Source organism: Coturnix japonica, chromosome 11 (genome assembly GCF_054131305.1).
Source record: "Coturnix japonica strain WE chromosome 11, WE-NBRP24, whole genome shotgun sequence".
NCBI classification, from domain to species: domain Eukaryota; kingdom Metazoa; phylum Chordata; class Aves; order Galliformes; family Phasianidae; genus Coturnix; species Coturnix japonica.
Genome location: NC_140673.1, coordinates 12,998,736 through 13,023,273, shown reverse-complemented (window position 1 = coordinate 13,023,273; position 24,538 = coordinate 12,998,736). Strand labels below are relative to the sequence as shown.

Genomic DNA, 24,538 nt, shown 5'->3' with positions numbered 1-24,538 from the left:
ATGGAAATTAAGTATTCATTCCTTAACATTGTTTCCTGTCTTTAACTAGTTGTATATTCATGTGTGTTTCTTCCCTCTAATCTTATAGCTGCTTTCTTTTAAATCTTTCAATGAAGATGCTTTTGTCAGACTCTTTTAGAAACCAAAGCAGCCTTCATCAGCTAAAACTGCTTTGACGTTGTCAAATCATATTTTTTAAGGTAGGGCCTACCACAAAAGCCACTTCCACTCCCCTCTCCACCACTCCTACCCCCCAGCCCTTTTGCTTTTTCCTTTTTTAACAACTCTATTCTTTAGAAGAGCATTTAGAAATTTGCATGCAAAGATAAAAAACATAAGGTCTAAAGTTCTCTCCTGGAAATGTCAGCTGACCACTTACCAAACCTCCACTACTTTTCAAGCCTCAAGCAAATTTGCTATAGCTAATATTACTGTAAAAATCAGAAATAAACACTGATAATAGATAAAAAATTCCTGTACTGTTTCATTTCTTTACTATCACCTAAGCATTAAGAAGTTAAAGTCTACAGAATCATATTTTGTAGCTCAGTCCCGTCTCTATTAATATTTTGTTCATTTGAGGTTTGAGAATTTGTTATGAACTGTGGAAGAGCCTTTCCCAGAAAGCTTCCCTCCTTATAAGAAAATGTGGTCTCAAAGGCCCAATACATCAACATTTCTGTTGCTAGCTTCTGTTTTTGTTCATGTATTTTTGCAAATAGAAACTGCTGTGCCTACAGAAAAGGTCCTCTGGTGTAAACCCACTGGGTAAACTGAAGTTCTCGATGAATTCCTCCCTAGACTGCAGAGAGGAAAACATGTACTGCAAGTTCATGAGTTGCTGAACAGGTGTCAGGAGAAATGAGGACAGCCTCAGGAGCTGGGAGAGTGAGAACTCCCAAGGAACATGCAGAGGTGTATTTTTCAGCTCTTCTTTACAGCCCCCTTTTCTAGGTAGCATTTTTCTATACTCTTTTTCATACTCCCTTTTTCCTGTGCTGAAGGATGAAGTGAAAAAGGGAATGTTCTGATGCCTCTTCTCATCTACCCAACATAGTAGTCACGGTATATTGAAAAGCCTTGGCCATTCTTGCACACCATGTTAGTTAGGGACAATGGTTTTAGGCTCTGCTCAAGGTAGCTAGTGTGAGCACTCCATTGCAACCTCGTCTTTCGTTTTCAGCTAGGATTTCCTCTGATGTTAAGGGACTAGGCCTGCTGCCAGCTTTCTGTAGTGAAAGGGAATTTTTCCATATGGTGAATTTAACAACTGCTGTGTGGGTTTTTTCACCTCCTACTAAGCATCCATGATGGTTGGCTTTAAGAAATTTAAGCTGCAGCAATAACAACTTCTGGAGTTTTTAGTGTGATTTGTGAACCTGAAATCAAAGAATCCAGGTAGCTACTCTTCACCGCTGGGAAGTTCCATGATAAACAGTGGGCATTTTTCTGGGCAGCATGTCTTGTGCCTCCATCACTCTATCCTTTCTAGTTGATGTGCAATGGTCTTTTTTGGGGCACTTACACACGGCATTTGCAGTCCTCATTCAGGTCTACAGCATATGGTCACTGCGGGCACAAGGTGAGGTCCAAATGGGAACAGCCCCACATGCTGTTTTTTTTTCTGAATTTGTAGATGCGCCTTCCACAGTTAAGCTTGTCAAGGTGTCTGTGACTTTTCAAGTGGACACATGCATGAATGCATCCACTGGAATATAAAATATGGCTTCCCTGTGTGGAAATCTACATCTATCTATAGTAGCCCAAGAAAATACAGGTATGTATGGAAAAAAGACAACTTATGATTTCTTCCAAACATGACTCCTGAAAACATGAAGAAGGTTCTTCGTTTCACTTTCCCTAACTACAGAAATTACAAACGTTGCTCCAAATTCCAAATACAAATGTTAAAAAAAAATTGATACAGTACCTACTGCAAACTTATTGTAGTGACTGCTATGTCAAAATATAAATAGCATGTACAGCACACAGCATCCCACAGACCTCTGAACACTCATCGAAAGTGAAAGTCATAATAATGCCTGCAATAATACTCAAATTATTCCTAACAAGCCTAGTGAGAAAGACAAGTTATACCTGTCCTTACAGTAAAACTGCAATGTCTATGAATCCTCTATATCTTAAAAAAAATATTTCCAATTGATATCCCTTTTACATTTCAAAGAAGAACCACAGCATAGATTTTTTTTCAAATATAATGGTCAATTCCTTCCAGTAACCAGATTATTGAAGGTCTGTTGTAAGTGCAAACAGTGAAGGAAAAGTTTACAAATAGTACAAATGGTTTTCATTACACTAGTTGCCTTGTTTCATATTTGCATGGATAAATACAAAGTATAGTGGAATATAGTATTACTAAGAACTTCAGGAGATTTTTATCTTTTTTAGACAGCGCTACAAATAAGTCAGTTATCAGCCTGGAATCCAATGATCTGCTCTTCTCACTCACACTCTGGCATGGCTAGTCCTGACAGGTGTTCCTAGGACGTTCTGAACAAAATTGTTGAACAAAAATATATCTTTAGCAGTTTCAGCCTTGAGAAGCTGCTCTCTGCTGACTAACTGTCAGAAGGACTGTCAGCAACATTCCGCAAGCAGCAGAACAAACATTAGGAAGACAAGATGTTTCAGCTTAGTTTTGGGGTCCTACAGTACTGACTGTTTCTGGCAGAAGAGGTTTCTCAATTCAACACGTCACGACACCAGTATCTGAATTACAGAATTAGTGTCGCAGCTGACAATCTGGTATCCTATATAAATTCCTTAGAATCATACAGCAGCTCAAACTCATTCATGTTCAGAAAGGAGACCAAAAATTTACTTCTAGGACCTCAGTATACAAATACTGTAATACTGAAAAATATTCCATACGGCATCTTCCAAGATCCCAGTTCTTCATTTTACAAATTTCTCAGATATTTTCTGGTTTGTGATGGACTTCTGCCAGCCTGATGGTGAATGACATTTCCTAAGCAATCTATTTTTCTTCTTTAAATATCATCCCAAAGGCCTTTATCAGCAGTGCTGTAACCTGCATGTGCTCATACACAAACAATTTACGTATTGAAATTTTTAAAATGAATTTGCTTACTTTCAGGTACCAGTTATTTGTTTGGGAAGGTGCTGAAAAACCACCTGGCAGTTGTGCCCACCACCATCTCACCAGTATTTGGTAGACAAGTGTTTTACTACTTTCAGACATTTGTCTCCTCAAGTTTTTCTCCAGGGTGATATGAAGCCCTAAAATCTTCGACAAACTATGAGGTATTGCAAATACACAGACCTGCTTATGGGTGTGGAAGAATAGACATCTGTGTAAGTAGCTGATTAACCAACTCAATCGAGCAGGCTTAGCTATGATAAGCAAAAGTTTTGGATGAGGGCCAGTTTGTAGGTTTTTTTCTGATGAAAAAAGTGCTACTGGCACTATATCTGATTCCTCTGCAATCATTAAAAATGATTCTCCAGACTTTCAATTTGACTGTGCGTACAGCTCCTGGATTTACTGGCATATAGAGATTTATTGCCATTACCGATATTCACAGTTCCCAGCCCAGATAACAACTACGTTGTAACTGATGTCAAATAGATGAATATTAAACATCAGCAATAAGTTCTCTTGCAAGGTTCTGTAGTTCTTTTTCAACATTTGTGTCCAGTTTCGACTGATTACTATAGCTTGTAGGCTTGCATAAGTGAAAGTGCTATTTTGCCCTTCAAATTCTTTGATCCTGATCATGTTATGGGGTGAATTCTATTTGCCCAAATTCATATTTCTTAAGTATCCTCTTTCATGAAGGTATTATAAAATACAATTTTGTCTGGAAAGTACATCATATACTATACATTCAGGTAGTTACTTAATAAATAAAATATGAAAGCTAGACATATTGTGGAATCAGTGTTAGATCACTTGTCCAGATATCTAAAGCACTTCAAATATCACATGTCCAAGCAAACAAGTGCTCAGGGAGCATCCAAAAACTTTGGGAAAAAAATTACCCATTCTTGCCCTTTCCCAAGCAGAATTTTCCCCTTGTCTAGTTAGGGTCAGCTGTCCCTGCTGTGTATCCTCAGGGTCATATATAGCCTGTTTGCTGTAGGGCAAAGGGAAAAACCAGGGGGGCCCTGACACTGAGCAAGCACTGCTTCACATGAGTTGAAACACTTGTCAGTTACCAACATTGCTTTGGTCACAGTTCTACAACACAGCACCATACTGGCTGCTATGAAGAAAGGTAGATCCCTGCCAACCAGGCCTGGTATACCACCAAATAGGAACAATAGGAACTCTTCATCAGGAAGGGAAAAATCATGGATCTGGTGTAGGCTATTTCTGTTTGAGTCTTTGGAAATTCTCACACAGCCGTTTCAAAAAACTCAAAGTAGATCATAGGGGACATCTTCCTCATGCTTATTATGATGTTAAGGTAATATTTGTATTACATGGTGACAGCTTTTATTGGTCTTGCCCCACGTAATCCCCCTACAGCAGGGAGGAGAACAGACTACCTGACAGACTGAACAGACTACCATCTGAGGTTGCAGAAGACATTTATCTCAAACAAGTGCTAATCAGTATTCAATCAGAAAATTTTGATTATCAGTATTTTTCCTTCACTTTTTTTCTTGAGCTCCAGATTAATATACCATGTGACAAATAACTTGCTACCATGTGGGAGGGAGATGCGAAATTTACCAATAAGTGATCATCTCCCCACTAATTCAGAAGGGACATTTTCCTATTACATTTAGGATTGTGAAATTAATAACATCATTGTTCTGAGTTTTCTCAGTGTCAAGTTCTCAGTCTCTAGCACTAAATAAATAAATAATAATTTTATTCTGATTACTAATTGCACAGAATGATAGACCCAATAGTATCAGATACTCAATCTGTTCAAAAGAGAAAAAAATAGAAATATTTCATACACTCATTAAAAAAAAACTTAGTTAACCATGTAAGGAAAATGCTTGGATATAACAAAGGCAGTCCAATGTAATAAGTAAACACAATGTCTGGGAAAGAAAAAAGAGATGACAAACAGAAACAAACCCATCACCTCACTTTCACAGCTCTCTCTGACTGAAAGAATGTTTTCTGGGCATACAGGAGTACAGTGGACAATTTTTCATGCCCCCTTCTTTGAAAATTTAACTATAAATAATGATGAATAAAATTGTACATTTTAAGTGCTTAAGTAATACCTCACTAAGAGGACTGAAGTATTGGAAGAACAAAAATCCCATTTTTAACTGCAAATCTTAAACAGAGAAGCATCTAATTTATTATAAAGTATATATCTTTCTTGGACCTGTGCTTTGAATAATGCCTAATTACTTAATTTTTGTTGTTATTGTTTTCTGGAAAAAGAAACAACAGTAGAGGTGATATTAAATTACCTGTGTGGGAGGGGGCATGAGGGAGGAAGGTTGAAACATCAAAGGCTTTGATGATATTATGATATTTGAAAAATAACCCTACAAAATCCAGACCATTTCTCATTCTTTCTGCCTGCTTTGGCCCTTAAAATTTATAAATCACTATCCAGTAGTATTGATGCAAGTTTCTGCTGTCAGCAGCTCTTGCCCAGGTCCACTCAAACTGGATTCAGGTTCAAAGAAGAGAATACTGGGAAAAGCTGCGGCCAGAAAGGACTGTAAACGGGAATCAGGCCGCTTGCCAATGGGGAGCAGACTGTGTTTGTGCAAGGGGGGTGATAATTCCTGATCTATAGAGGCAAGAACTCAGAGCTACATGATATTATCCATTGAGCTCTGCCAGGTGGATCTTGTTAGCAAAACCCCTTGCAAATTTTACTTTAAATCCTAGTCTTTATTGGGGGAATTGAGCTGCTTCCTTTGAATTATGGATTGCTTCTTCCTAAAGACAAGTGATTTGGTGCTGTTGTGACTCTGGCTTCCAATAAGGTAACTAATTTGCTTATATCTTTCTAATTTGTAAAGAAAATATTACTTTAAACTGCTTGCATTACAGAGCAGAAGTGATTATGTAGCAATTTGATTTGTCTTTAATACTTACTATAGCAAGGTAAATTTCTTTAATTACTTATGTCCTCATCTATGCTTACCTTTTCTCTGGGTGGAAAATGTCAACTTTCCAAAAAAGAAAAGAAAAGAAAGAGTGGGAACTACCAAAGAGTGGGACTTCTTCATCCTATATGCAGAGCTAGGTCATCTAAAATTAGGATTTTCCTCTTGAAATGGTTTCTAGTGCTTTCTCTCATGGAATAGAACACTTTAGTCTAAAGCACAAAGTTCCATGAGAGATTTTTGGTGAAGACTGAAACACGAGACCATTCTCACAGCAGCCTGCCTACCTGCGATATCCAGGACCTACCTAGACAAAGGGTCTTAAAGTCACAGTTACATTATACTTAGGTTCACACTTTCATTATTATAAAGCCCAGCCATGGTAAATAAATTGATGTGAACCTGAGCAAAGAAGCACTTGGCCCATGTGTAATGAAGTAGGGCATTATACACGCAGCACTTCACTTCTACTGTCAATAAAATGTGCTTAAGCACTCTTATTCCAACTTCAAGAAAAAGAGAAAAATCTGACTGCCTTCATGCCATAATGTACACAGGAATGTTCTTTCATTTTTGTTCATAACTGAACCACAGAGGTAATAATTTCAAGACGGAAGATACCCAGGCTGAAAGATTTCAAGCTTTATCCATCTGAGATGATGATTGAGGTGAATTTTACTTTCCACCTTGCTGTTTTTACTCAGTAGAACAGGAGCTGAAAACCACTTATGCCAGCTAGCTGGTGTCATTGCTCACAACTTTAATCATTACCTTCTGGACAGATAATTCCCCATAGCCAAGAAGGCTCTAAAAATCCTCTCTCCATGTAGCAATGTTAACTTCAATTCAGTGTTGTTTCTTTGCTTCTAAAGCAGGTAATTACTTATCTTTCACATTTGGATTAACAATGAAAAGACTGCTTTCATAATCAAATTCAATTCATCGTAAAAATGAATACTATAGGTTTCATCTTTAAATATGATCTTAAATACAAATATATTCACAGAAGCACTGATAAGCATCCATACTGGGATCAGCTCTTTCCTTATTATCTATCTGAACATAAACATCAGCCTAACTAAAAACAATTGCTCTGTTTGTGTAAAAAAGCTTTCATGGCACTCGCTGTCATAAACATTATTTGAATGAGCTTTTTTGGTTTTTTAATAACAATCATCAGTAAAGAAATTGGCATTCTACTTACTAAACATTAAATAGATGAGCTTTTACAGATCTACAAATAGGAGTTTTTAAATATAATTTACAACTGAGTGGTACTTACTTGTTTTGGGAAGTCACTCTTCAGTTCAGTAATACTTTTACACCAATATGCCGCTGTTTTCTCACTGATCAATTCAATGTTTAGAAAAGCGCCTTGGCCTGGGCCATAGATGGGACCCGAAGTAACTCCACGCACAATCCTCGGAGAAACGTTGGTCACAATATCCTGGAAAATCGTGAGGCCTGATCAGAATTGAGAGTCAAAGGTCCAGTCCTCAGCAAACCCACACATCAAACTTCACATACAAAGTGTTATGATTAAAAGAAATTAAAATTTAAAAAAAAATTGAAACAGAAGTGGTTCAAATTAAGATCAATGCTGCAATCTACAATATTTCTGAAGGTAAACATGGTTAGCAAACAATTTTGAAATAGACAGTAAACATGCAAAATGTTGTCTTGTTTGGTAGTCTTAATTAAGCCACAGTGTCACCATATCTATATTTACAAAGGACTGTAAATTCTGATATTATGTAAAACTAAAGAGAAACATATATGGTAAAACATTCTTTTTGCCAATTTCCAATTAAAAATAATTTTGACTAAAGGTCATTTATTTACAAATGTATTGGAACTATTTGTTTAAGTATCCCTCCTCACCATCTTGTCATTTTTAGTGAGATAACATGAACCTCCATTAGTATATAGCAATTAAGGTCAATTTACATATTTTAATTAAGAACCATACCATATAAAACAATTAGGGTAATAGGCATACTAACTGGATTTCATAACATTTGGACGTTTTTCCAACTAGATAGACAGGAAACCTTAATTAGCATTAATTAGCACTGATCTGCATATGTTTGATAAGGCATACCCTTGCCACAAAAGATTATTTATTCCTAAATCTGCCAAATGCTACAGTTACAGAGGATAAAGGGACTTTTCTTCACACTGTATGTAAATTTGGGATAATCTTCATTTGTTTATAAAGTTGAATTACTTATTATACAGAAAATATGCACTAATATTTTATAGTGATAGTTAATTAAATGTCCATTTACATATGTAGAAATAATTCAAAGTAATCTCCCCGTCCATCTATTTTAAGGCCTAATAACAAATCTGGAACTTGGGCATCACAATAATTCCTAGTTTTTCTATTAAAACATTTTCCCTTAATCACAAAAGCTTCACATCTCTCTCAACAGTTAAGCTATTTTCAGCAAATAAAAAAAATAATCTGGAACATTTTTGGAGTTGATGCAAACCCAAAGCAAACTGCAAAATACACTCCCCTCATTCCCAAAACAGTTTACACAAATTGCAGCTTATGCAGAAGAACCATTTATATCAGTTTGCTCTGTATTAGCCTCTTCTTTCACTCCCTTTAAACAGCCTCAGAGGAAACTGCCATTTGACTCCATCCCAGAAAGCTATTCCTACATTTAGGCCAGTACTATCAAATGATCCAGTATGGGAAAACAAAGGAAGACAATGACCAGACTCATGCAAGTACAGCACATGCTAATTTTCAGCAAGTGGGTGTTACTCTGACCATGCTTCAAGTTCTCCCTTTCTTCTGACTCTGGATGAGTCAGCAGCTTTGCAACCAAGGAAGCACTAAGTCTGTGCCACCAGCCCATTCTCTGGGTCACTGGATGGTGCAAAATTCCCTCCCTGTGGCAGACTTGTGGCTACGTGTGCCAGGTAATGCTTGGAGGATTCTATGGAACTGATTGTTATCTTAACATGTGCACGTTTTGTTCCTCTCCCACTCTCTCCCATTTTACTAAAAGTAAGAATTCAAAGATACATAATATACATATTACAGCTTTGAAAAAAAACACTCCTGTGAGACAGTCACAAAGCCTCCTTCTGCCTCCATACAAAAACACTCCAAAGTTCCTGCATCTGCCTTGGGCTTCCAGGCAATCTCTTCTAAGAACTGAGACCCTTGTCGAGACCTTGCAACTGTTGTTGAATCCCTATGGCTTCAGCTTGCTCCTTCCTGCAGTCATTGTCAACATCTGAGGACCAGTTTATCTCTGCAGGACTCCTTGAAGCTGAATCAGGTAATGCACAGACTTTGCAAACCGTCTCAAAAGAAGCCACCCTTCACATTAATGACCACAAGAGATGCACAGAGCCACATGAAACAGTAAACACACACTTTCTGCCTGTGTTTCCTAACTATCTTGTATTTTCTTTGAGATTTTGCGAGATCCCCTTTGCTGCTCAGAGCCCTTATCCTGCTGTCCCCTGCCAGCTCACAGCTGCTCTTTCAATCAGCAGCTCCCACTGCCTCCGCACTGCCTCAGTCTCACAGGATCCCTCTGCTGCGCCCTGCACCACTTTGTTATCTTTCCTGACCAAGCTGCTTCTGCTTCCAAAAATCCTTCTTGGCTTTGAAATCCAAACATTACCACCTGGCTCTTTTGTCTTGGTTCATCCCGAGAGGAATCGGCTGTCCTTTTTCAAGATCCCATTACTCATTTGCCTCTTCTAGCTCCAAGTGAGCAGGATGGAGAGAGTTTGTAATGACTGACACGCTGGCACCTTTCCTGGCTCTTGTTAACACATGACAGCCCCAGACACAAGGAGACTCACAGTTCAAGGAAACAAAATGGAATTTATAACTTATGTGATGATTCAAGGAATCTGTCTATGTACATACAGAATGAAATCACACAAGTGACAGAAAATTGTCTCTTTGAGATAAGTGTGAAATACCCATGCAAAACTTGCCTTCCTGTTGTCTTCAGTCTCATGCCACAGCACACATAAATGGGGAGAAAATCAAGCAAGGTATCCAACTAAGTTTATTTTGCTAATGCTGTGTTAGATGGACAATCCTGGTGGTTGGCTAGTTGTTAGGGTTTGTCCCCAAAACAGCAGGCAAGACAGCTGCAGTAACCACAGTGCTCCAGCACAACAGATTTGGGACATGGAGGCTTTTGTTGTTCTGTCTAAATTCTGATTTTCTCTATTTGCAGAAACAAATGCTAGTGCTCATCATTACTCTTTTGAAACTTCAGTTAAAAGCAGAATTTTCACCCAGTTATGCACAAAGCCCTTTTTCTCTTGATACGTGGATAGAAGCTTTCACAAAACTGATGCAAGAAACCTGAGAGGAAACACTTTGGCGTACAAACCTACAAACTTTTTTGACTTTAGGAAGAGGAGGCTGCTACAGAGATGACCCCACTGATATATTGGTCTGGATGCAGGTAACAGTAGAGGTCTGCATATAGAAATAGCAAGATGTCCTCAAACTACAAAATGAAGCAAATATTTCTTACCTACCCATGAGAATAGAAGCAATAAAATGATCCATTGGAAACATGTCATAAAGCATTCACGTATCTTGAAGTCTGAATCCCTCAAATATTTCTAACTCCAGAGATCAGGAAAACAGTTATGTTAAACAGAGAAAAGTGCCAGTATCCTTTTGGAGTCCCCTTTTCTGCTTGAGAACATTTCTCCTATTCTGATGACTTTAGATTGTGCTAATTTGCATTAAATATATATTTTTGTTCCTGCTGGTTAATTAAAACACTAATAGTGATCTGAGGCACCAATCAGGCCCCATTTGCCTGAATAATCCTTGAACACTGCAGTTGGATCCTTGAATTCCAAACTACTTAAGCTTTACATTCTGTGAGTTTTGAGACAAGATCTTTTAGATAAACCCCAAAAATAGCAATTTTTTATAAGCTATATTTAAATGAAGGTGCAAATCAAGACAGCAGCCCGCACCGTACCATTCCTTCTAAAACTTGTTCTATTTGACATTTTGTATACATTTATAGTTTGCCACAGATTTTTTGTATTGTCAAAACACAACCATGCTGTTTAAGCATGGAGAGACCTTTATGTTTGGGCAGCAGTGACATTCTGAGTTTTAAGGGACACAATGGGGTATCAGGCACAGTGGTAGATCACGCGATACACACATTTATTGTGTGTTTCTGCTAAAGTGATTAGTAGAGAAATAATTCACATTGTGAATATTAACATTGGCATCTGTAGGCGTGAAAGTTAATGACCCGTAGAAATGAATCAAGCCATTCACTCCTCTCTCAGAGTTATTGTTTTGGGGGAATCAAGACAGCTCTTCATTAGCAGGGTCCGCACTTCTTTTCCACAATCATCTCTGATAGAAATTAAAAGTAAAAAAGACTGGAGAAAAATGTTTCTTGCAAAGATTAGTTACTCCTGAGTACAACATAAAAACAGTCTCCCAAAAGGTATACCACAGCCTCATGCCAACACAATTAACTTAGATGTACTGGGCAAGTGTAAGAACTGCAAATGTAAAGCTATATTGCTTTTCATATCAAAATTCTAATGTATTTCTATTAATTTGCATATCTTGAAGCATACATTTTCATCCATTTTTCCCAAAATACCATAGCTAATTGTATTTTTATAAACACTTTATTATATCAAGTAGCTTCAGAGAACATACATGACATGGAAAGAAAACTAGAATAGGTAACCTAAATTAATATATTAACCAGTTGTGCAAATATTCAGTCCTGAAGTATACACAGTCAGCAGTACTACTAAGTTTCCTGATAAGATTTAGGGATTTTATAAGTGCATGGAATGACACATGACAAGTGTTAACTTGTTTTTTTCACCCTGGAAGGCTTCTGAGACAGAAGAATTTGCATCACAGTGGCCTTTAAAGTCAATGAAAATCACAAAATAGTTCAAGCATTTTTAACTTTATCTTATTAAAGCAGATAGGATTTAGTTACCTTTGCCAATTTCTTTTCATTAATATGAGAGAAAAAAAAATATTTAATACAATTAGCAGGCTACTACTTTTTACAAAATTAATTTGATCTTTCTTCCAGTGAGCAAGGACATTATACTTTCCAAGTGGAGTTTCTTTCTGTACAGTCCTGAGGCTGCAACTCACTTAATGTCAATATCAGCCAAAATGGAGCCACACTGTCCTCATCATGATCCAAATAAATAACTTCTTAAGAAAACTGTAGTTGAGTATCTTAATACAGCATACAAAAGGTTAGTAGAAAGTAAGCTGGAGTGTGAATAAAAGCTCACATGTAAATTTCTGCTTTGTTGTATTCAATATCCAACCTTCACCGTTCAAACAACAAAACGCATTATATGAAAAATGGAGGTATTCAAACAAATTCTAGTGGACTCCTTTTCCCCACATAATTAAAGTACTATTGAAAGAGCTGCAAAAAATTTCAAAACACAGTAAAAGTGAAATATTTTTAAAGTTCATTTGCTAAATGCTCCTATAAGTCCCTCAACATCAAGTTTTAGTTTCCCCTATAGTTTTCACTAATTACAGTAGATTTCAGCATACAATTTCACCAACGTAAAAATAAGGAGGCAAAGGAATGGTGCCCTTTCCTGCTTAATATTGCAGTCGTTACAACATTCTGGAAACTACTCACAACTGTTTGCACACCCTCACAGATATGAAAGGCATCACAGACTTATGTCCTCATAATTCCCTGCCAACTCTCATTCAAGGTCTTGTGATGATTTGCCTCTTCTGTGACTCAGCTGTCTAGCCAGACTGTGTCTAGTATCACCCCTTCTGGAGTTTTAACCATCTACAAAAAGGCAAGTGAAACCTGAAGCAACAATACACAGCACTGTTCCTATACATCCTTTATGAGTTGCTCTTCACTTTCTCTCCTACATCCAAGCTGTGAGGCATGTGATATTTCCATAGGGTTCCTTTTCTGAGGCTCAGGTTAGGAACTTGTTCTCTTGAATTTCTCCATAGCTCAGAATTTTTCCAGCTGAGCTTGCCTACTCCTTTTAGCAGAAAGCTAAATCCACTTCAAGCACCTTCATGAACAAATTCCATCCACCCTACCAGGCACAACAATGCAAATTAATGGAGCTCAATCACCTCAACAAAGACCTTCCCTGATCCTGCTGGATTTTTATGATCTACTGCCAGAATGGTTCATGGAGCAGGGCAGGTAAATTCACTTGTGACTTCTGTCCAAGGAAGCCAGACATGGCTGATGGCACCTTGCCATACACACACCATCATGCTGTTTTGTTTTCCTGGTTATATTGCACACAGTGCCACCTGTTGATTTGCTAATATTTGTATGAAGTATTTTAGTTTACTTTGGACATGGAATTAAACAGTTTTTGCTTTCCATATAGCTAAAAAACCTCAGCAAAGCTGCTTCTGCATTCTCTCCTCCCCTCCCCTTCAGTGAACACTGAAAAAACAAACAAACAAACCAGAAACTACCTTAACAGAAAAACTTATCTCAGAACATCCCACCATGCAGAAACTTCTCTAATCTCTCCACTGCCAGCTATAAGCAATTTAGTGCTATACAGGTGCCTCCTTTTTTCCATCACATTTGTGAGTGAACTCTAAACTTAGCCTGGTCTTTCCTCTTCACTGCTTTCTCTTCATGATAGATAGGATATGATAGAATAATGTAAAATAATTACTTTTTAAGTTCCTCAGTGCAAATAAGCACTGTATTAAAAATCTCTTATTTCATCAGCCTTACAAAATCATTCACGCTGGTAATTTGAAGCACGAGAGTGTTGATCTCTCCACTAATACAGAAAAGATCCTGAAAAAGAGCCATGCTTTTATTTAGTAATTACACTTCTTCATATTTTACTTATAAGTTTAATATGCTATAGAGGGAAAAAAAAAAATACTTCAATATATTCCTATCTGTCTTTTGTCATGTGCTTGCAACATAGAGTTAATCTGATTGGCTGTTAGATCTTTCTGGTTTTTTTTTTCCCTAACAATGAAAGAACGCAAAAACCAAAAGTCTGGAGAAACAGTGCTTCTAAATTTTCCTTAATATTACACTCTATTTCTATACTGAATAGTCAGAGCTATGCAAACAATGAACAAAACCGAAACAAACAAACAAAAAAGAGCATTACCTCATCATAAATGTTTTTACAACATTAAACTATGCCATTTGTGTTTATTAAACCAATTTAACATTATAGCTCCAGCAAGCAAGCTAGCTTTCCAAATCAATAAGTTAGCACAGAAGACTGAAGCCCCATAGGGGAAAAAGTAATGCATCAGGATTTTGGAACAGAACTGCTGAAGCACTTACATTGTGTGAAAGACAAATGACAACTGCTTAGAGGTTTCATTACCATGCATTTGACATTTTTAATGCTGTCTCATTAGTGCTTTAAGACATAAAAGTGAAAATGCAAAATTTACAGATATCTAACCTAATTTCAACTTAAATTTTTTGCCATAGTTGCTTGATCAGCACACCACCTTTCTTAGCAGTGCAGTTTTCAGACAGCAGGCTATCACAACTGATAACTTTTGATTGGGACAGCAAAAACCCAGGCTATCTAGATAATCTGAACAGATCAGAACAAAAAGGAAGAGTTTACACTTTTTGCCTTAGAAAAATCTCAGGGCAATGCCATCACCATTGAAAGTCAAGTAAGAATCATCTGCTGCCCTGACTGAAAACAGCAGAAGTCTCCCAGTGCTTCTTTAATTCATACATGATGGTTTGGCTAGAATTCTTAATATTATAGCCCAAAGTTCCAAAAAGTGATAAATCAGGTTAAAGTACAAAACAAAAGCAATTCAAATTATGTTTAAAAGTAAAAACAAACAAAACAAAACAAAAACCCCAACAACCAACGTCCACACATAACAACCAAAAGCAAATAAAGCAAACCTGGAACAGTAACTTGAACATTTATGCCAAATGCACTGCAGTTGAGTTACATATTTTACAAGAAAATGTTGTTTTGAATCTTTCTATACATTTACATTTTCTTGGATAGTTGTACAGAAATGCTTTTTATAATGCATATTTGTTACACTTTAAAATTAGTATTTAACTAACATTTAAAATAAAATGTAATGTCTTTCCTATTATTGACATATTTGTTCTTGTTTTTAAATGCGAGAATGCAGAAACATTTGCATGTAACTACAAAAGATCATTTTTAAACTGCATTGTGCCCTACGGTATTTTGCCTTGACAAACAATGTCTAGATATAGCATTCAACAGAATACAAAAAAGCAATCTTTATCACAAGGTTAAAATTAGTCTTTCAACAAAAGATGCTTTCAAAGCAAACCCAAATTCTCATCAGCTTTGTAGCAGTTTCTTTGGGAGAGACAGAGAAGCAAGGGAGGAAAAGAAAGAAAAAAGAACCTGAAGGACATCTGAAAAATTTCTTGCTAATGTGTGCATACACTTTTATCAGTTTCCTGATAAAGGTATAAGCAGCAGGACATGATTAAATTTCTGTTGTCAAACTGCACTGTGGTCAAAAGTGTAACTGCGGAAAAGAAGATCTGCAGCTCATGAGTGAGAGTTCTATCTCTATTCACTTGCTTTTGAAACTGTTTCTTTTTGGTGTCCATATCAGTCCATGTCTTTTTTGACTAATAATAAAAATTTCCATGAAACCCAAATTTTTTGTTGGTGCAAGTGTTGGTTTCTTTGAAGGTTTTTAGTTTTACTTTAGTTAAACACGTACAGCTTTCACAGTGGGCTGTGCTCTGCACCTCCGTGAAATACAGTCACTGACAAGAAGACAGCAGCAGATGGTCAGTGCTACATTTGTAATTGAAGAACAAAACTCAAGAAAGCAAAAAGAAGTATCACCTTTGCAACTATCTGAAGTAACCACAGCCACAGGAATATCCCTATAATTATTTATCATACTATAAGGATGGTATTGCGATCTTCTAAGAAAGAAGATGCTTGAGAAGTCATTGTTTCAGATTCTATGAATTGAGCCTACTCATAAGCAACTCACAAATCCCATTCAAAATCAGCCTGGGAAATCTGGAAGCTGGATCACCAAATATTTCTGAATTAGAAAGTTTACTATACCTAATCAATGTTGTATAGCCAGTCCTGCATTTCAGCATAGATCTCATTTAGAACTAATGAGAAAAGAGCTCAAGTGCTATAGAAGCAATTGTTAGCTGCCTTCATAGCTGAGTAACCAAGTCAAATGAGTGGAGCTTAGGAGAGCAGGCAAAGTTAACTTAAGGCAGAGCTATTATTCTGGCACCCATGCTGGTATTTGCTGACTAGGAACATACTGAAATGTTGATGTGAAGTGGCCACACAGCTCTGTTTCTGTTTGCTCACTTTGTCCCAACTGATCAGAGACACGTGAACAGAAATGTTGTGTTTTGCTGATGTAAAGCATTATCACCATTTGCTGTCTGCCCAAGGTCTCTTCTGGAGACCACAGTCACTGCCATTCATTGTTTAATTAGAGGTCATCATTAGTTTACAATTATCTTCCCTCAGAAAACTTCTCTGATTCTTTTAGACTTGCAAGATGACATTCTTACACTATCATAATCATTATTTAATAATGCCCCCAGAGCTTAAAAAAAATCCAAGAAATGCCTTATTTGCAGCTGCCACCAAATAACCAAAGTTAAAATTTTATCTACATCAACTGTTTGCAAACCATTTTCATTAATATCAATGTCATCCAGACAGTGAAAGTAGAAGAAAGTATAAGCCTTTGCAAATCTATTTCCAACAAAGTGAGATCCTGGAGACTACCTACTATAAAACACAATGCTATAAAATAGCAGCAGAGATAATCCCTGAAATACTGGGATAGCATAACTTGAAACTATGTAAAAACTCAGTTTACTCTACTGCAAGTTACATCCTTGCTGTCAACAGACTACTATTTGTATAGATCCAATGAAGTACCTGACAAGCTTTATTGAAAAACTTAAACTCAGTATCTGTAACTCACTTTAGTTCTTTAAAATATTTATGAGTCATTTCTGGAAAATAACCCAGACAAAATGCTTAAAAGTGATCAAGTGGATTCTATTATTCAACTGCAAGCAAAGAACAGAATTGCAATACTAACAATTTAAGGGGAAACAAATGGAGTAAAATGGGAACACAAATATCTGCATAGACTTCAGCTTTTGATCTCTATCCCGTGAATCCAATGAAGTTTCCAAGGACCTGTGCACAGATTTTGAATTCTAATGCATATTAATTAAAATATGATAGTTCAGTTTATGATGTTTAACTTAAGGAATTCTTGACAAACACTGTTAAATGGTCCTGTGGAATGGGAAGTAAAAGTCAGCCTGAAAAATCTAAGAAACAAGACATCTAATGCTAGTAAATAAGATCTATCAGAATAAAAACATTTTAAAAAAGAGAGAGAGAGAATCACAGGTAACCTCAAAATTCTAACAAAACTATTGAAAGAAACAGCAAACAATGAGAAAATGGAGGTGACTATCCATATAAGATAATATACCCCAAGGATTAACAAAGCTCCTGTCAACAACTCCAGACACCTGTATCAAGCTCATTTATTACCTAATAAAATATTAACATGTCCTGATCCAATCTATGGTAAAATTTTAATTACTGTTTTCTCATAGAGAAACCATATAATCAAGGTACTCATAGCTATTCCTAGTGCTTGCTTTCTAAAGCTCCATTAGTAAATTGTGAACCAGCACTAAAATATTTTCCTCCAGACTCCTTAAAGTAAATCAAGACTATTATATTTTCCTGGGAGGAGGGGAGAAAAGATTCCCTTTCAGGGTAGAAAGGATATCTTCACTAACCTAGAAGAAAAATGTTTTACATACAGTCCTATTTAAAGAGGAGTCAAAATTCTTGCAAAAAGAATCAACACTGGGGAGCTACACAGCGTTAAGATTATACATAAATTTATGCATAATCCAAAATATTTTTATTCCCGGATTAAGTAATTAAGAGAAGAATCACATTATTCCCTTGAAGCATGTATTTAAAATATCTGCTGAGGATAAATTACAAATATCAAGGTATGTCTTGAACATACATGCAGCATTTTCTTTTTCTATTAGGACAAGAACGCTTAACTACGATAAGCATTGACTTGTATCTGGCTATATTTAGGGGTCAGAAATTCAATTCTGTTTGGAACATTATTTAAACAACTATTATAATTTTCAAAGTATCCGCTCCTCAGGTGGCACTAAACAATTTCAAGTTATATACAAGTACACAAGGGTGGTGGAGGGCTTTCTGCATCTAGGGGAATAATTTATTTTACATTCCAAAGAAAATCTATCCATAGAGCTTCTACTTGGGTAACACAAGCCCCTTAAATGTAATCTTTTTTAATAACATACTCTTTTCATCATTTCCTCTGCATAAGTTCTGTTGAAGCCAACAGAGCTTTTGCCTGAGAAGAGATTGCAAGACTGAACCATTAACTGCTCTCATAGTCTGATTAGATGTGGATTTGGACACTTAACATGGATTTGGACACTTAACATAATTGTGGGAAAAAATAAATTGCAAAAGTATTAACCAGCACTTCAATACCTTGTATGAGATTTAAAGAAAAATTAATTCAGAATTAGATTTTAGATAGGATCTTTAAAAAGGATAGTGATTTTTGCTAGAATGCTCATCTACTTTGAAATTCATGATATAAAACTAGTATTCTTAGTCCTCTACGTGCTGACTATCAAAATGAATGGGATACATAAGACTACTTAAGATGTTAGAATTTGTTTTCATAGACATAAGCGTGGTTGAGAGTATCAGAATAGTTTTAAACTAGATAAGCAATTTTCTTTATCATTAAATGTAAAATAGGCCTAAAATCCCAGCACTCTTAAGAGTTATTCCTCTGGTCTGGCAGTTAAGTAAATAAGCTCATCTGAGGAACCAGAAGGCATAAATAGATAGGCTGGATACAAGTCAGTTTCCCATGAAATCAATAGGAAGGTGGCTGTTAGAAACTACAATTGAGTTAGGTTTCATTTTGGGAATTTATGGTAATTGCTCCCACTAGTACAGCCACAGAGGTGTTGGAAGGTGTACAATGGTCCTATCCCAACTTTGGTGCTACTGGCAATATTGCTGCTGAGAGAGGCTGCAAGAGGCTGAAAGAGGCTTGTGCACACTCCATTCTGAAATACAGAGAGTGAATCTGCACTGAGTTACCAGGGTTGCAGGGGATGGACTGTCCTGCAGGCTCTCCATTTATTCCATTAGAATCTTGGTTTAAAACTGGGATGTTGATCTAAAGACCTTCTGATTCTGAGTTTAAAAGAACAAATTTGCAAGGCTGCATGAGGACAAACATGCTTGTTCCCTGTCTCAATCACTGATAATTGTATTCATGACAAATAAGTGACATATGGAATACTTTCCCATCCTTATTTTCCTATCACAGATATGGGTTTTAAAGCACAGCTCACAAAGCCTCACAGAAGAATAGGATATACTTGCTCCTGACACATACTGGATTAGACAAACATTCTCACTCCTCCTTTCCACTGAAACAAACTTTGCATAAGGACCAACAAGCACTCCATATTACAGAGATTTATAATTCCTCACTATAAAAAAAAAAAAAAAAAGAAGAAGAAGAAGAAGAAGAATTATTGATTCTTGCTTCTCGGACCAAATTTGTACTTGTATTCCTATGTACATAAGTTAAAATACACAGTACAGCCAGTGATCACTTATCTTAACAAGCAAAACAACAATGTATATAGGCAGGCATGGACTGCATGCTCCCGTTTTTGAAGGCACTAGGAAATTTATTTTTACATCTTCATTTATCTTAGACAACCTTCCTCTAGGTGAAGTACTGGCTTGTGAAGCCAGTACAGATTAGGCCAGCACAGGCTTCTTTGCACACAGTGATGCAGCAGAAGCTTTATTTCTTGTGGAATTTAAACAGGATTTCGTAAACTGCAAATGCAGAATACTGAATACACTACCATGAGAATGTCAACAAATGTTTTGGAAAACTCTTAAACTACAGCCACAAAAACTAGAGTTACTGTGGGTGGTAAGCCAATTGGGCATTATATAAGATCTTAATGCTACACATCTTTTCATGACGTGTCTTCATATATTTGAATTTATTTTTGTTTTTAAACAGACATGTACTATATATATTTGAAAAATATTTTCAATAACTTATAGCTTGCGTAATTTGCACTTCAATGAAACATTACTTTGTTACTCCTTCGATAAAGCATTCATATATAACTATGAGTGCTGCTTGTACTGTTGTTCTCTAAAACACACTTCTTTCACACAGAAGCCATTTTGTTCTGTAGTAACACAATGCATTTTGTTTGTGCAAATATATGAACAAACCTTTTATTTACAGGTAGTCTATTCCTTACTATGAACTCACCTAATTTTAATTAGGCATCATTACCTAGCTATACAGACAACAGTTCCCCCCCAACTAAATTGTGAACACTAACATTTCAAAGGATGTTTTTTTAAGTGAAGATAAGTTACTACATTAAAAATAAATGAGCTATTTTTGTCAGCTGATTGGACACTGACTACACATAATAAATCACCAAGAGAATTGTATGCTGTTCTGCATGCTAACCTTGAGCTGCAGTTATTCTATTGCCTGCAATTCAGAAGACAATAAGATGTTTTACCCAATCAGCTGATAGGCTGAAGGAACTCAAAAGACTGAAATGGCTTAGCAGTACACTGGCTTTTAGATATCAAATTACCTCTGGAACCCTCTACCCAGAAGTAACTCTAACAAAACCCATTTGAAATACAGCTTCAATATTCAAAAAAATCAATAATTTAAACCACAGTTTGAACATTTTTACTGCTTCCACTGCAGACTGCTGGTTTTTTTGAAATGAAAATGCTAACGGCACCAAAGGGGAAAGCTCCAGCCAGAAGAAATACATGTATGCGGGCATGGATTGGCTTGGAATCCTGGTTTGCCCACCCGCCCCCCCCTCCCTTCATGTTATGTTTACATGAGATCTCTTAAAACCAATAAACTCTCATTTCCATCACTTTGGGAAAAAAAAATAAAATGTTTTACTTTCTTGCATTTAATTCTTCTGTCCATGAGAATTTAGCTATGCCAAGATGCCCCACAGTAACATACATGCTGAATACAAATGCTACAGCCTCAATCCTGCTATTAAGTCACATTGTATTGGAACTGTCACTAGTGTCATGGTTTTCAATACTGGAATTGTAAGCTCTTGTGCAGAGACAGCAAACCAGGAATGTGGGTAATGCTGTGTTCCAACATCTACATCACAAGTGGGAAGCAGTCCAACGCATCCTGCAAAAAATCAAGTACAGACGGTCTGCTGCCTGTGATAAAAGCTCAGTCTTTGGCACTTTTTTTTTTTTTTTTTTTTTGTAAGTTTTGTTAATGGCAGAATGTAAGAGCTTAAAAAAAAATAAAAAACAATGGAATTTACATAAGACAGTGCTTATGTATCTCTATGTAGGCAGCTCCAAACATACAGTAAGAAGAATTTTTGTTGTAGTAGCAAAGCATTACTTTGCTTGGTTATGTAGTACACAAGAAGTTGCAAGATGGATAGTCTTTGGTTTATCATTTTAATGCTTTATCCTCACATATGTTCTCATTCTCTTCTTAAGTACTTTTACAATGTTCTCCAATCAGAGGGCTATATTGAAAAAGAAAATATAAAAGATATTATGAGGTGAAGGTGCTCAAGTAAGCTGTATTTGGATAAATATTGTTTTGCTGTAAAGACTAAGTTGGCATTTCCAGATTAAAATTTATGTTTCCAGAACAAAAAATGATAATATAACCCTTATGAATTTTCCAGCTGATAAATTTGCTCAATTTTAGTCCAAGATAGATGCAGATTTTTTGCCTGGAATAAGAAATGACAACAGTATAACCATTACAAAAATGTGACACTCAAAAATGTGTACTCCAGAACTTCAAAGATGGACTCCAATATTCTCCTGTCCCTGAAGGCATAAAATTTCTCTGGATGTCAAAGAAAGAAATCCATAAGTAAGCAGAGAAATTCATCTGAGTTTAAATACAGCAGTCTACAGGAAAATAAGATTTTGTTTATTTATGTGCTTGAGATCTGCATTGCCCTCATGTGCAACCACCCATTCCAGGTGTCCCTGGCAGGCCTTAAAAGTTACCTTTTACACAACCAGCAGCAAGCAATTGACCTGAGAACAATGCCCCTGGCAGTAACATAAACAGAGCACATAGAAACTCAACATTCATCCTTTTCTTAATTTTGCAAAGCTAAGGAGGAAAAAAAGTTCCTCAGGTTTGTGCTAGAGTTAACAGCCTGGCTGTTAAAGATCACCCTGGTGCAAGAGCTCTGAGCATATGCATTAACACTACTCAGAGGAACTGCCAGCATCTCCTCCCCTTCTGGCCAAGCATAAATGGAACACCAGTACGGGCAGGGAGCATTTAAATTCCCCAGCAACGCACCTCATAGCATCAAGGCATGAAGTTTGTTACCACACAATATTTGGATAGATTTAAAGAGTAGTTCCATATAGCAAGCACTGGCAGTAGTTTAATCTTGAAATGCAAAGCATGGATACATTTAGCAAGGCCTGCATTCAGAAAATAAAAGGGGTTCACACTTCTGGCTCTTATCTGCTGCTGCAGCAATGGCCTGCAACAGAACTACAATGCTCAGCCAGAAGGACTGATAATTCTCTTGCTGTAGCCTCTGGATATTTCCTCTAACAATCCTAGCATTACTCCTATCTTGGCAGGACTGACTTTTGCTCAGCATGCTCTCAGCCATGCCCCAGTCTCACACAAACACTGAATAATGCAATCAACTGCTCAAGCTAAATCAGCTATAAGGACTATAAGGCTGAGTTTCGACATATTGAAAACACTTCAATCAATGACACTTTGCTAAACCTTCTCTATGGCTTGATACACACATTAAATAAAAGGGTAGTGATCAGGAACCTCCTGAGCCATGTGTGGAGAGAACCCAATGAGCAATGCACCAGCATGTAACACCAACAGCGCACTTCCTATGTGCTCCTCCAGTCCCACACTTTAAGCACCAGGCTTTGCCAATGGACAACAAAGATGCTTCAGGAATGAACATGGCTGAAAAAATACTGCTTGCATGTACTTAGGAAACATTTCCATTTTTGATCAAGCACAGTAATACACATATAATAAGATATAGCTAAAACTGCATATGAAAACATTAATAATTTCTGAAACATAATTTACCAGAATGTTATTAATTGCTATTTAAGAATAGCGCTATTGTCTTTTTTTTAATTATTTTTAAGATTTCAGTGTTTGCAGCAGAGATTTACACATACACATTTACTGCACAATATGAACTATCTGATATATCCTTCTCTGTGTTTGTGGAGTTTATTACATCAGAGATCATAAGAGCATGTGCCAGAAATTCCTTCAAAAGGATGCAAAAAGGTAACAATTATCCTCTGAACTCCTTTCTCTGTCTTCAGAGAATAAAATGCATTAGCAACATATCTGTTTTCTGTCCCATGACAGACAACGAAGGCAAGTGTGATGGTTGCACTTTGTGCTTTCAGCTCCTTCAGCTGGCTGGTGAAGTGAGCTTTGTTCTGAATGTGCTGTCAGAGACAAAAAGAATAGTTCCTCTAATACTTTTAAGGAATTATTCTTAAAAAATGTACAGAAAAATGAATTGAGGAGGTTCGCTTTTGCACACATGCAGATGGATACAGAAATGTGTGCCTGTAAACATCAAATACAAATCTAAAAAATGTTTTATTTGGAAGAAAATTAGGTACATGTAGCTTCCTTGGATACTTTTGACTTGAATCAATGAAATGCATTGGTTTTATTTTGTGAAAAGAATAACAGAACCTCATGCAGAGGAATCACGGTGTTCTGGCCTATACGAATAAACACAGAGAAGCAGCATAGCAAGTATAATTATAATCCCCTCAGATGAGGGTCAAGGCCCCTTAGATTGGCTTCAGTGCTTAGTCTTATGTCTTCTGACTGCCACAGTGGAAATCCTCTCAATTGCTCATGATTTTGCTTCATTATTTTTGAAGGAAAAATTATAAGCAAAGCCTCACAACATAAGGGGAGCTACACAAAGGCACTGGTAACTCTGCAGGTGAAGCAGAAAGATCACGGCATAAAAAAAGGCTTCATTAATTCAAAGAAAGCGTAATTTATACCCTCACTATTTTAATTTTTTAAATATTCATGTGGAAAAAGAATGTGTTTAACCAGCCATCCAGGCCTGGAATTCACTTTATCTATTTATTTTTTAATTCCATTAAGATGACGACATTGTGCCTAAACAAAATATTGCTAAAAAGTAAAAAGATGGGCAGGGCACCTATGAAACAATATATAATATCCAAGACGGAAAGTGGATATCATGCTTTCCTTTGCTCAAGTGACATCCAA

At 36.6% G+C, this 24,538-nt stretch overlaps 1 protein-coding gene across 1 annotated transcript in view; it reads right to left on the bottom strand.

The window, feature by feature from the left end:
- The window catches only part of DPYD (dihydropyrimidine dehydrogenase), a 308,967-nt gene that overhangs the window by 118,082 nt on the left and 166,347 nt on the right, over positions 1-24,538 (bottom strand). The window contains exon 14 of the mRNA XM_015870373.3: positions 7,358-7,522. Coding sequence (XP_015725859.1) covers positions 7,358-7,522 — 165 coding nt within the window. The remainder of the gene's footprint in view (positions 1-7,357; positions 7,523-24,538) is intronic.